Source organism: Festucalex cinctus, chromosome 16 (assembly GCF_051991245.1).
Source record: "Festucalex cinctus isolate MCC-2025b chromosome 16, RoL_Fcin_1.0, whole genome shotgun sequence".
Classification (NCBI taxonomy): domain Eukaryota; kingdom Metazoa; phylum Chordata; class Actinopteri; order Syngnathiformes; family Syngnathidae; genus Festucalex; species Festucalex cinctus.
The window spans coordinates 5,712,529-5,725,983 of NC_135426.1; the positions used below are offsets into that span (position 1 = coordinate 5,712,529).

At 40.5% G+C, this 13,455-nt stretch overlaps 2 protein-coding genes across 3 annotated transcripts in view; one reads left to right on the forward strand and one right to left on the reverse strand.

Annotated features, from left to right (window-relative positions):
• On the forward strand, positions 1 to 4,023 carry arl1 (ADP-ribosylation factor-like 1). 2 transcript variants are annotated; one of them, XM_077499946.1, is made up of 6 exons: positions 1 to 166; positions 695 to 832; positions 2,756 to 2,837; positions 2,916 to 3,027; positions 3,105 to 3,283; positions 3,373 to 4,023. In XM_077499946.1, the coding sequence occupies exons 1-6, from the start codon at positions 163 to 165 to the stop codon at positions 3,401 to 3,403; spliced, it is 546 nt and encodes a 181-aa protein (XP_077356072.1). In that variant the 5' UTR covers positions 1 to 162; the 3' UTR covers positions 3,404 to 4,023. The 2 variants fall into 2 exon arrangements, with proteins under 2 accessions (XP_077356072.1, XP_077356073.1); XM_077499947.1 differs by lacking the exon at positions 1 to 166 and adding an exon at positions 492 to 616.
• The window catches only part of utp20 (UTP20 small subunit processome component), a 25,035-nt gene continuing 15,597 nt past the window's right edge, over positions 4,018 to 13,455 (reverse strand). The window contains exons 41-60 of the mRNA XM_077499940.1: positions 13,102 to 13,415; positions 12,887 to 13,026; positions 12,645 to 12,801; positions 11,711 to 11,809; positions 11,463 to 11,630; positions 11,217 to 11,383; positions 11,000 to 11,147; positions 10,634 to 10,750; positions 9,962 to 10,132; positions 9,769 to 9,900; positions 9,286 to 9,396; positions 9,063 to 9,212; positions 8,802 to 8,984; positions 8,594 to 8,725; positions 7,304 to 7,436; positions 7,044 to 7,228; positions 6,601 to 6,951; positions 6,121 to 6,247; positions 5,905 to 6,050; positions 4,018 to 4,323 (exon numbers count right to left, since the gene is read on the reverse strand). Coding sequence (XP_077356066.1) covers positions 4,168 to 4,323; positions 5,905 to 6,050; positions 6,121 to 6,247; positions 6,601 to 6,951; positions 7,044 to 7,228; positions 7,304 to 7,436; positions 8,594 to 8,725; positions 8,802 to 8,984; positions 9,063 to 9,212; positions 9,286 to 9,396; positions 9,769 to 9,900; positions 9,962 to 10,132; positions 10,634 to 10,750; positions 11,000 to 11,147; positions 11,217 to 11,383; positions 11,463 to 11,630; positions 11,711 to 11,809; positions 12,645 to 12,801; positions 12,887 to 13,026; positions 13,102 to 13,415 — 3,287 coding nt within the window. The 3' untranslated portion in view covers positions 4,018 to 4,167. The remainder of the gene's footprint in view (positions 4,324 to 5,904; positions 6,051 to 6,120; positions 6,248 to 6,600; positions 6,952 to 7,043; positions 7,229 to 7,303; positions 7,437 to 8,593; positions 8,726 to 8,801; positions 8,985 to 9,062; positions 9,213 to 9,285; positions 9,397 to 9,768; positions 9,901 to 9,961; positions 10,133 to 10,633; positions 10,751 to 10,999; positions 11,148 to 11,216; positions 11,384 to 11,462; positions 11,631 to 11,710; positions 11,810 to 12,644; positions 12,802 to 12,886; positions 13,027 to 13,101; positions 13,416 to 13,455) is intronic.

Genomic DNA, 13,455 nt, shown 5'->3' on the forward strand with positions numbered 1-13,455 from the left:
TCGAGCAGAGATGACCAATCTCTGTAGCTAGACTCGTCTCAAGCGTGTGCGGAAGCCGGAAGCGTCCGAGGGGGCGGGTGACGTCATCCAACGACACGTCACCACACACACGGAAGCTTTCAGACCCTATCTGCGAGACGAGTCCCGTGGTCTTCTAAAAAAATGGGTGCGTAGTCTCTGAAATCCAACCTAATTTACATTTATGAAAATAAACTAACTTAAATGTTATTAGAGCAATCGCGACAACGCACTAAAGTTTGTACTTTGTCCTGCTTGTCGACTTCTAAATCGCCTCCTACTGTGCTTTAGCGCGACTAGCTAACATTGGATCCCTGCAATATTTGTTTTGGTGTGGAGTAGACTGTTCTAATATAACCGATCTAGCCTTGTTATGCCAAACCGGCACCCACGTGTTAAACATTTAGCAAAAAAAAAAAAAAAAGTGACTTGTGGTTTAACTACATTCGTATCTGTCTACTGTTGCTAAGGTAATGGTGGCTAACCAGTCGAGCCAACTGGATCAAAGCTTCCTGAATGACAAACATGTCATTTTGTCATTGATGTTTGAAATGATTACGTTTGCCTGCATTTGCATCAATTTTACATTGAAATTCAAGTAAGCAGTTGTAGGGTTCAACTGGTTGCTGTATTGAGAGGAAAACTACAGCTAACGTGTGTGTGCATGTACTTCCAGGTGGCTTATTCTCCCGTATCTTCTCCGGCCTGTTTGGAACCAGGGAGATGAGGATTCTCATCCTGGGTTTGGATGGCGCAGGGAAAACCACCATTTTGTACCGGCTGCAGGTTGGCGAGGTGGTCACCACAATTCCCAGTAAGTACTCCCGCTACTTTACATCAGCAAATTATCAAATTTCACATACTTTTTCTGAAGATCGTCATTTATGACAAATGAATCTTATCTGGCGTACTGTGACTGCCAGGACAATTGAATGCTCAAGTAAAACGGTCGGTACGATACATTGCAAGCATCGGCTGGTCATATTAGTCTACGCTCACGCTGCCTTGATCAAACAAAAGCATCCACCATGAGTGATGCCATAAGTAAAAGTACGAGCTGACTCAGAAATGTATTATTAAGCAGAAATAAAGTTTAATGTGCTTATCTTTGGAACTTGAGGCGACATAATGCTGCACAGCTCCTGCTGTGAGGCATTCTTATATTAACTAATTCACTCCCAGCCATTTTCACAGAAGCAATCCCGTTCGCTCCTGGCTGTTTTACTGGATTTTGACTGATTTTGCAAGGGCCACAGAATATTGTGTTTTATTGCTATAAAAGCATGGAACCTATCAAAATAAAGATTAAAGTCTCGTCTTTCATCAGGAAAAAAAAGTATCTTTCTATCTGTTTCCGTTTAGCAGCAATTAGCATTAAAAGAGAGCTAAGTTTCATCAGTTTAGTAATTTAGGTTTTTTTCTACATGGCCCTGGTTGATCTCCTTTGCTCTGCTGCCACCTGCTGGCCGTTTATGGAATAACTATCATTTCTGCAACCGTTCTTTGCAGTTGAGAGGCTGCATCAAAGCCTTCTGTATGCTCTAGCATAAAAAACAAAAACAAAAACGTATTTACACGTTATTGGGAGCAAATGAGTTATATACGGTTTTCTCCTATGTACTCCCATGATAAATGAGGATCACAGTATTTTATTTTATCTATTTTTAAATCAGATTTGTGTTTGACTGTTGAGATGTGAGAGCTCAAAGATTGGGAACCCCTCAACTAGATTATGAACTGTCAGTACATTAGGGATGTAACGATATCCAAACAACACAATACGATATCACGATATGAAGCTCACGATGCGATAATTATCACGATATTATGGGGAAGTTGGTGTTATTTAAAAAAGGTCACAATATTGTTAAACAAAGTAAGAGCTCATACAAAAAAACACAATATTGTGCTTTTGAACATAACTGCAATACATTTAAACCACCTACAATCTCTAATAAAAATATTGAGGCGCTTCCTTGTTAATGCACGCACACATTGAGTTCCTCCACATACAGGACTGTCTCAGAAAATTAGAATATTGTGATAAAGTCCATTATTTTCTGTTATGCAATTAAATAAGCAAAAATGCCATACATTCTGGATTAATTACAAATGAACTGAAATATTGCAAGCCTTTTTATTGTTTTAATATTGTTGATTATGGCATTTTTTTTTTTAACTTTGAGGAAATATTCTAATATAGATAGGATATTTGAGTTTTCTTAAGTTGTAACATAATCAGCAGTATTTGAAATAAATGGCTTGCAATATTTCAGTTGATTTGTAATGAACCCAGAATGTGTGGCATTTTTGCTTATTTAATTGCATTACAGAAAATAATGGACTTTATCACAATATTCTAATTTTCTGAGACAGTCCTGTATTGACTCGGTTCACAGGCATATTACGTTCTCATCTGACAAGTAGCGAAGATTTTAAACATAGAAGGGCCAAAACATCCCTAATGAAAATTCAATTGCACTAAAACACTAGCCACCAGAGGGTGCCGGTACTGCACAAATAGAAATCAACCTGACTTTTTTTATTTATTTATTTTTATTTTTTAATTATTATTATTATTTTTCCTTTTTATTAGCAGAATGCGTTCCTTTTCAACATCGTGAACTTGACGATATAGTGGCAGTTTTAATATACAATATCACCCTTATTGTTACATCCCTTCAGTACATAAATGCATTTTGACCAGTTGACAACCTCTGCTGTCCCTTTTATGCAGCAATCGGCTTTAACGTGGAGACCGTCACATACAAAAATCTCAAGTTCCAGGTGTGGGATTTGGGAGGCCAAACAAGTATCCGGTACGTATCGCACTGATTTTGAACTGAGTTGCAGCAACTTTTCAACATGTTTTTTTCCGCCCCCTTGTCTTCTCACAGGCCATACTGGCGGTGCTACTACTCCAATACGGACGCGGTCATCTACGTAGTTGACAGCAGCGACCGTGACCGAATGGGCATCTCCAAGTCTGAGCTTGTGGCCATGTTGGAGGTGAGTTGATTGCACAGACTAATAATCTCAAGGGGTATGCAGTCTTCTTATTGTTGTCATTTTATTTTTTTATCCAGGAGGAGGAGCTGAAGAAAGCCATCCTGGTCGTGTTTGCAAATAAGCAAGACATGGACCAGGCAATGACGCCGGCCGAGGTGGCCAACGCATTGGGCCTCCCCGCCCTCAAAGACAGGAAGTGGCAGATCTTCAAGACCTCGGCGACCAAAGGCACGGGCTTGGACGATGCCATGGAGTGGTATGTTTTTTTTTTTTTTTTTGGTCTTCTTACCATTAAAACAAACACATGATAAAGAGATGAGTATTTACTGATGTTTCTGTCGGCAGGCTGGTGGATTCTCTCAAGAGTCGGCAGTAGAGTAACAAACACAAAAATAAACAAAGAAGAAGACACTCGCGCTTTTTTTGTAAATATCTTTCTGTATGAAGCCTTGTGACTGACTTCGCTGCCCGTCTGCTCCGGTCAAACCTGGGGACTGAAAAGCGGAGGTCTCGTTTCTACTGTTTGCGTCAAGCGTTGTGAGCGCAGTGATGGACAAGGTTACACGTTACTTCTTTCAAATAAAACAAAAGTAACCTCGTATGACATTAAACCTGGGTGCCTTTGGTCGGATTGATTCACTCCATCACCCAGAAGCTCAAATTAACTGCACGTAAAACAAGCAAACACGCCATGACACTGCTAGGAGGGACCATAACGGTCACATAGCCAATTCACTACACACCAATAGGCCACCAAGTGTTATTTTGCAGTCTTTTTTTTTTTTTTTTTGTACTTTAGTAAAATGACTTGCCTGTTCCCCCTTATCACTTAATTTGTATTGTGTCTAAATAGTTTTAAACAACTTTTTTTCCCCCCCATTGATTTACAAAGTAATGAATTTATGGAACACTGTTTGCTTAAAATTGAATAGTTGCATATTTATATCTGCTTGTACAGTGAAAATGATTCTCAGTAAAGAATTTTGGTGATTGTAACATTTGTTTCAGAGCACTTTTTTTTTTTAATAGGGATCATTTATAAAATGCTATACAAAAAAACAAAAAACAAATCTGTATCAGGAAAATCTTGACCCACTGACATAATTCCGCCTTATTAACAAAATCAGGTCCTTGATTGACTCACTGCACCATGGCCAGGTCTTTGAGTGCGTGGCTACGGTGCTTCTTGGCTTTATAGTCAGGCCGAAGAAATTCGATCTTGCGCTTTTTGGCCTCAGTTTTATTGAGGTGCTTCTTGAGTTTCTTCTTAGCAGCGATGTCAGGGTTCGTTACCGCCTGGAAGACAAAATAAAGTTGAATAAAAAGAGGGTTTTGCTCAGGTCATAGGTCACATTAATGGTGGATTTTTTTTATTTTTATTTTTATAAACCTGGCATTTGAATGGCAAACTGAAGTGGGTTGATTTTGGTTACGTTTACAGGTAATTTCAGTTAGGAAGCAGCGTCTTTTATTCTTGTTCTAAATGTAAAGAAACCATTAACATACTGTTCACCATTTAAAATGTGACAAATACATTGGGGTATTTAAAACAACATTTTAAAAAATTCAAAAAGAAAAACTATTTGAATATCATTGTGTTGTTAAAAAAAATAAAATCTTAAAATTAGTTTTGTTGTGGGAATGCTGAAAGCATGTTTTTCGGCTTATTCTCCACACTTTTTTTGCCATGTAATAACTCCCACATAATACTTCCGATTTACACCATTCAATTTTCATCTTGCTTAAAAAAATTCATGCCATCTTGGGAACATATCGTCTGATTTAGTACTTACAGTATTTGCACAATTTAATGTTAAATACTAACTTGAGCTAGGGATAGACCGATAATCGGCCCCGGCCGATTATCGGCGCCGATATTTGGCATTTTGACAAATATCGGCATCGGCCATGTTTTGAATCTGAAGGCCGATAAAGCTCACTGAGCAGGGGATACTTGCGTACGTAGCGAATTTGGGGTTTTCATCAGGATTTGTAAGATGTTCGCAGTCAGTTTTTATTTGTCGTAAACACATTTGGAACATATTCACACAATTTTTCACCGCGAAAATCTTTTTGAAACGTTTTTACGAACCCTAACAAAAACCCCAAATGAGCTACATTCACATGAATTTGTTACTCAGTGAGAAATTATATATAGTTTGAAAGAATTCCCCCCCCCTCCCAATTTTACTGCAAATGAATATCGGCTTGAAATATCGGTTATCGGCCGACTTGACTACAAATAATCTGTATCGGTCTTGAAAAAACCATATCGGTCTATCACTACAACTTCTCCCCATTCATTTTCAAATGTGACTGACATTGATTTTTTTCTAAGTCCCACTTTCCACGCCCACTTCCATACATAGAACTTTTCATCATTACCAGCTCTGATACTGCTTAGTGGAGCACTTGGTAAAATGCATTGTCCAGTAACCAGGCGGTCACGGGTTCGAATCCCACCTGCAACTGTACATTGCAAATGTATCCATGGCAATTATGCTAAGTGATTACATTTATACCAACTATCTTATTTCCACTCTATCATGAAGGGTGGGTACTGCATGCCTAGGTGGCGTTATTGCGCAAATTTTATTTTATTTTTTAAAAATTTTTCATTGGATATCTTTAGTTCAATTTTTCCATCTAAATGAATGGAGGGTACTTTCAGATAACACTTTTAATATAAATAACAAATAAGCCAAGTTGGCTCCCATGTTAAGTACTTGCCTGACGTTACAGAGACATGCAAGTGCGTTGGTTCAAATCTCACTTGGGAAGTATTTTATTAACATTCAGCTTTCAGCATTCCCACTGAATTTCTGCAGAAATTTCATTTTGTCTAGTTACGTAAAACTAAACCTATAATGTCTGTACCTGCATGGCTCGTTGTCGCTTGCGCGCGGCCCGTCTCGCTGCAAACTGCTTCTGCACCGCTGCGAAAGCCAGCGAAAATGTCTCCAGTCCCATTTGTTTCTTCATCAACTCAATCAGCTCCTGCGCCAGGTTCTTTAGCGTCGGGTCTGGTGATGACAACGCCGCGGGCGTGAATGCTCGCTCTTCAGGAAGGGATTATGAACATTTGTGGCTTACCTTGTTCTGCATAGGTGCTCTGCAGTTCTCTGTATAGAGGAGCGATGATGGTGGTCAGGTAGGGTCCGAGTCGCTCCTTGCCGAGATCCATTGCGATCGCTCCGAGGAATTTAAACACACAGGTTCTCTGTAAATAACAGTGGCGGGCACATTACAAAAAGTCGACAAAGGACCACAACTGCTCTGATATGTACCTTCTTTTTGTTTTTAAAAATTGTAAACATTACAACTGGGTATAAGAAAAAGTCAGTGCCTTTTTTTTTTTTTTTTTTTTTTTTTTTTTTTTAAAAACAATTTTTATTAAGTATTGTAAAACTCAGCCTCTTCCCTCTCCCTGTGGGAGCCGTGCAGAATTTTGTCACAAGATTGGATATCTTTTACTCTACTCAACTCTTTTTGTGGTAACTTTAAAAAAAAAAAAAAAAAAAAAAAAGGTCGTGCTCATGCGTTAAAATGGATTCCCAGATGCCTCTTTGGTACCTTCAGGGGAATTTTAGGACTCTGTGCCGCCTCCCTTTTGGCCATCAGCGACAGCTTCTTTATCAGCCACAGAAGTGACGGAGGTTTATTGTCCTTAACGTCGTCCTCTTCACCATCCTCCTCATTTTCTCCATCATCCTCTTCGACATTCTCATCTCCGTTCTGCTCCTCCTCGTCTTCCTTTTTCCCGTCCTCCATTTCCTCCTCAGCGGAGGCTAAGTCTGACTCCGGGGAAAGGAGGTAAATGACCTTGCCCACGAAGAGAAGGTTTTTTATCACCTGCTCTCCAGATGCCGCATCCAATAATTTGGATTGCAGCTGATGGCAGAAGGATAACGCCAGCTCTCTCATCTGCAGAAAAGAATGACAGGATGATACGAAAGAACATTACAACTTCAGAGATTCGAGTCAGACTTAAATGTCAACAATTTTAGGAGCTTGACCTTTTTGTCCAATTTGCTCGTGATGAAAGCGGCGGCCACCGGCGGCAGTGAATCCCTCCCTCCCTCCGCTCTCCATGCCGCCACCAGCTCCTCCGCCTGGTGGGCTGCAAAGAGTTGGCCGAAGAGCTGCGAGGCGGTCAGCCACACCCAGCAGTGAGGGTAGCGCAAATGGGCTTCGATGTGGCCTGAAAACGACGACAGCAGTTTCATGCAAATTGTTTTTTGTCTTTTTGGTGCCAGACGGGAAGTGGGTGCCTTACCCCAAATACTGGCAAGGGTGTCGGGAGGTTTGGTGAGTTCTAGGAGGCCGCAGTGTTTGATCAATTTGGAGAGGAGAGTGAGGTAAGTGAACAGGAGCCTGTCGGCTGCTCGCTCATCCTCCTCCTCTTCAATCTGAGACGATAAGAGAAGTCATTAAAATATGCTTCAGCCTGACCTGTTTGACATTTAACAGTAGTGTTAATTTCATCAACAAAAACGAAACAAAAATAATTTAGTCGATACACATTTTTCACCAGACGAAAACCAGACTAGACTAAAATCCTCATTAATAAACAATAACTGGCACTAAATCAGTATGCATTTTCGTTCACTAATGAAGACGAGATGAAAATGTACTTCACTTAATAAAAACTGGACTAAAATCTATGGACATTTTGGCTCGACGAAAAATATGACTTTGTAATATCTTGTCTGCTGTGACACTGTCATGTGACACAGAGTGACACACCCCCTCTCAAATCTGCAGCTAGCATAGTGCAACATGCACAAACACATGGGACAGACAGGAGGTGGATTCACAGTGAAAGGTTATATATATATATATATATATATATATATATATATATATATATATATATATATATATATATATATATATATAAATAAAATGTAAAGTAAATGTAAATTATAGTTATAATGCAACATTAATCTAACAGCTTTAATGTTCCAACAACAATTCACTAGCTAATGCTAGCTAATTTACTAGGTCATAGCATTGCGCTACAAGTAGCCACTTGTTCATATACTGTACTGTAATTGTGTCAAGTTGTTTTTCAACAAAAAGATGAGAAAATTGTATGTGAAATAGTTTTAGAACCGAAATGTTCAACATAATCCGCTGACAAAAACAAAAAAACATTTATATACCGGGGTTAAATGATTGTCCTGACTAAAACGAGGCTAAAATGGTGACAGTTTTTGTTGACTAAATCTAGACGAATAAAATTATGTTTTCTTGGACTAAAATAAAAACTAAAATGCTGGATTTATAGTTGACTAAAAATGAATTAAATAAAAAATGGATGATGTTGAATAACTATGATAAAAACTAACAAGCTTGATTGAAATTGGACTAAAACAGTAAATTTAAAAATGTGGGCTAAAATTTACATTATTTAACAGCAATATTATCCTAAATGTTAGTCTTTTACACTGAAATTGGATGGTTTAAAAAAAAAAAAAAAGTACACATTCAGTAGTTGGTATACACTGAGGCTGTTTTGTGCCAAATTTGAGTTATGTCTCCTAAAACAGATTTGAGATCTTACATCTTCGTAGTTGTCAGGATCGAGCTCTTTGGACAATACTGGCAGCAGGTTTTCGAGGCGTTTGGCAAAGTTCTCCTCCTCGACCTCCGCGAACAAACCGCAGAGCTGAGCGCCCAGACGCCTCAGGCTCACCTGCCAACACAGCGGCCTCAATTACACACTGGAATGTTACAAAAACGCGACCAGGATAAAAGTAGCGCTAACGTGCCTTGTCTTCATTCAGCCAACTGCTGACGAGAGAGAACAGAGAGTTCTGCTCGTTGACGTTCAGCTTGGCCAGGAGGGCTTTGATGGCCACTGCGGCCATTTTCTTACAGAGCGTGGAGTCGTCGTTGACCACCACCAGGGACAGTGGAGCGAAGAAGAGGTTGCTGTACTTAATCAGTAAGCTCTGAGAGAGTGAAATGCAGAAATGTTGAAAAGCTAACGTGTAATTGTGTGGATTTGGATTTGATTAATAGTCCAGTACCTGAGGGAAAGTCTGGAAGATGTAGGCAAGCATCTCCAGCGCAGACTCCCTGCCCGTGTCGTGTTCATACGTCAGCTGGGCCACAATAAAGTCCAAGTGCTCCTGCAGCTTCTTCCCCAGAGGGTAATCCAGCAAGTACTTTAGATAGATCTGAAATACACACATGGGTTTTAAAAATAATGAAGGCGGGATGGATGGTGGTTTCGCGAGTTTTGATGAGTACCTGTCTGCAGTGGACTCGGATCATGGAGTTACTCCCGTTGACTGACAGCTTGGCCACTTTCACCATTAGTGCCTGCATCTCGGGAACGATGAGCTTCCGGGACAGAATCGCCTGCAACACGTTTTTGAAATGTCATGTTTTTTTCCTCTTCAATGAATAAGGAATTGTTTTTTAATACATTTAACACTGATTGAAGTTCCTCAACGTCATGCTTTTTAATCGCATTATGTTGCAAAAGTGTCTGATTCTTACAAAACAAGATTATTTGTATTACTTTGGAACCATTTTGTGTCACCTTGGTGCAAAGGCACTATTTTGAAGTGAGTTGGGAGACTAAACGTGGTGATTTGCCGCCATCTTGTGGCATCTATAAGCAATAATAAACCTTTTGAGGCGGCATCAAGGATTTTCACTATTTGCAGTGGTAAACGTAAGTGTCCCTAATATTGTGACTGTACAAAAGACTTGTCTTTTTATGCATACCTTCAGGAGGCCGAAGGCAGTCGCCCGCCGAGACTGGTCATAGATGTCCTCCTCGGCGTATCCCAGCAGTACCTGCAGCTGGATCTCGGAAATCTTGCTGTTCTTCACATTTTTCACCAGTATGGTGATGGTCTAAAATGGAAAACAAGTATGATGACCGCACAAAACCTTCCGATTCATAACAATTTCCTACCTTAAAGCAATTCTGGACCAAGAGGTAGTTTTCCCCACGGGCAGCCCCGGCCTTGGAGTAATCCTTCAGCAGGACAAAGAGCTGCTTGGTCAGCTGACCGACGTTGGTTGTTATGGACGGCAGAGGGAACTTCAGAACCCACGTGAGGGCCACCAGAGCTTCTGTGATCACCTGATTAGAGAGGAAAAAGGATTGGGGAAGTTGTTAACTCATTTGGTCCCAAAAACATATAAATATGTTCTTTTTTTAAGTGTCCCAAAGACTTTTTGTTTTTGTTTTTTAATGCGAGAGCACACAGAAGGCTCTGATGCAGCCTCTCAACTGCAAAGAATGGTTGACGAAATGGTAGTTATTTCACAGACGACCGGCAGGTGGCAGCAGAGCAAAGCTTAGCTATATTCTAATGCTAATTGCTGCAAACCGGAAACAGATAGAAATATAGTTTTTTGTTGTTGTTGTTGTTTTTTTTTATCCCTGATGAAAGAAGAGACTAATCTTTCTTTTGGTAGGTTCCATGTTTTTATAGCAACAGAACACAATATTCTGTGGGCCTTGCAAAATCAGTCAAAATCCAGTAAAACAGCCGGGAGTGAAGGGGATTGCTTTCGTGAAAATGGCTGCTGGGAGTGAATGAGTTAATAACTGTGTAAGACACATTGGAGTTGCTCCCACCTTGACGTGCATGGAGGTGAGGCATTCGAGCAGCATCGGCACGAAAGGGTCCAACATCTCAAGGGCCGATTCCATGGACGACGTCACTTTGGCTTTCTTCAGACTCAAATGGAGCAGCTGTAGATAATGAGCTATTGTGAAAGCTGCCAAAGGTAAATTATGATTTGCTATGTTTTGGTTGTATTAGCGCAGTTTCTCAACCTTTACTGAGACAAGGCACACATGTTATATTAGAAAAATCTCATGTCGGACCACCAATTAAAAATTTTACTAAAAGTGTCGTGGTATCTTGAGTATTAAAACGTGTACATTAATATAAAACTGTGTTACCTTCTATTGCAATATATTTCTGTGCTAGTTCCCTACCTTAAGACCAGCATCCACTAGGATGTGCATGTTGGTCCGTCGGCTAACCAGAGCTTTTACTCCTCCCCTCTTTGGAGTTGGTGGCAGGAGTAGGCAGCTAGGAGGGGGCAGTCGAGGGTCTGGTGGAGGCTGAGCTGAAGCCTTGTCCCTACAAACACACATTATGAAGTGTAAATAATGCACAATGTAGAGAGTAGCCCCTCAGTGTCATTCGTACCTGTCTTTCTTAGTGAGAAGAGGCAGGCTCTCGCTGATGAGACTGTGGCTCAGCAGCAGGATATCAGAGGAGCTCATGCCTGTATTGTCAAGAAGACCCAGAACCAGTCGGCGCAAAATAGCGGCGACACGGTTACACACTTTGAGACTCTTCGCGTTCTCAAGGATCTGCAAATGAAACAAGAAATTATGCAAAAAACAAAACAGGTGAAGTGAAAATAACAAAATCCAACAGGACACCGCCCACCTCCTTCAAAGGCAGCACAAGTGCGGTGACGCTCTCCTTGCTGCAGAACTGGGCCAGAAGCTGGTAGGAGTCCATGCTCTTACTGTGTCGTGCCTCCATCAGCTTGGACACGATGCCCTTCACCTCCTTTTCCTCGGCGACGACGCCAAAGAGCTCGTTGTTGAAGATCTGAGCGGAGCAATGAAAATGAAACCATCAAAATACAAATTATACACGAGTGCGAAATGAGATAGAAGGCTTATTCTTACATTGATGAGCATGCGCATGCATGGGTCGAGATCGCCACTTTTCAGAGATGGCCTGAGGGCCGAGAGCAGCTGGTACACAGTAAATGTCAGAACGTGGACCTGGAAGGCAAATATACACAGAGACGGTCATGAGACAATGCAGTTGGTGCTCTTGTTGCATGTAAGCATGTAAGTTTTCTGCCAGCGCCAGATTAGTTTTTTAAAATAGACAGATGGGCCAGCTCATTTGTAGACGAGATTTTAAAAATAAGATTTAAAATTTATTTATAATATTAGTATTATTTTTTATTATGATACATTTACATTAATTACCAGTATTATATGGTAATATTTCATATTTATTATTCAATAAACAATTATTTAACTAAATAGATGAAAAAGTATATGAACATTTAAATTTATTTAATCATACAAAAAACAGATATTTTATTTGATTTTTTTACAATTTGTAGTCAGCCATTCAAGACATTTGAATTCTGAACATTCAAAATACAATCCTATTCAGGTAAGAATATAAATCACATTTTTAAAATGTATTATGGTTCATTTAATACTAATTGACCATTTTAAATGGACTGAAGAAGTTTATTAAAAGAACTTATTCCCAATTATTATGATTATTATCCCAATTATTAGTGACACGGCTAAATAGGATTAAAATTTCCAAAAGATGCTACAAGATGGCAGCAAAGCACTAAATGAAGCTCTCAAACTTCAACATAATTCCTTGGAAATGATATACCACGAGCAATACTTTAAAATGAGATGTGAGTGGGACTGGATTTCTTAACTAACCCATCTTAAGAAAACAAATGCCTAAATGAATGCAAGAAATATTACAGGACTCATGATAACGGGATCGGATTCAAGAAGGTAGCAGGCCGTATGTAAGCCACACAATCCTGCTGCAGCCTCGACATGAATTTGTTGATACCTGGTAGCCTTTGACCAGGATACCCTGCATCTCCTTCAGCAGGTAGTGCAGGTAGCGGTAGCCCAGCGTCTCGATGATCTTCACCAACGTTCCCCTCGCAACATCGCGCACCTCCTGGAATCGGTTCCTCAGTACCACACATACCTTTATCAAGATCCTATATAGCAGACACAAGACGACGTGTTGACCTTTTTGTGAAGAGGACACAGTATAGCAGAGAGCGCATATCTAAGTGGTGCTACCCAGGTAGGTTGGCCTCCATGATGTGTGAAGGAAGAGTCTGCATGAGTTTGACCATGGCGAAGGCGATCGGGATACGCGCCACTTCTTCTTCCTTCACTTCCTTTGACTTCACAGCTTTGTGCTCATCGTCACGTTTCACCTAAAGATTCACAAATACAAAACTGTTGTGCCTCTTCTTTATTCACATCTGCATCTAGATGGATAAAAATCATACCTTGGCATTGAGACATTTATGAAGACGAGGCAACACGCTGCTAGTGACGCTCTCCTGGATGGTGCTGATGAGCAACTCCAGCTCCTGTTTGCTCTGTGGCAGACCGCAGGAAACTGCCATGGGCTTGGGAGCCGGTGGTTTCTTCACTTTAGCGGCGGTGGCTTTCTTGGAGGGAACTTGTCCTTCAGTGGGCGTTTCCACAGCGACAGCTTTCGGAGGAAGCTCCCCGTCGATTTCCATGGCCTCCTCATCGTCGCTTGCCTCCGATTGTTCAACTGCAGTTTCATCCTCGACATCCATCGCAGTGCCCGCAGCTTCACAAAAACACATTTGATACAGTGAACCATTGTTTAT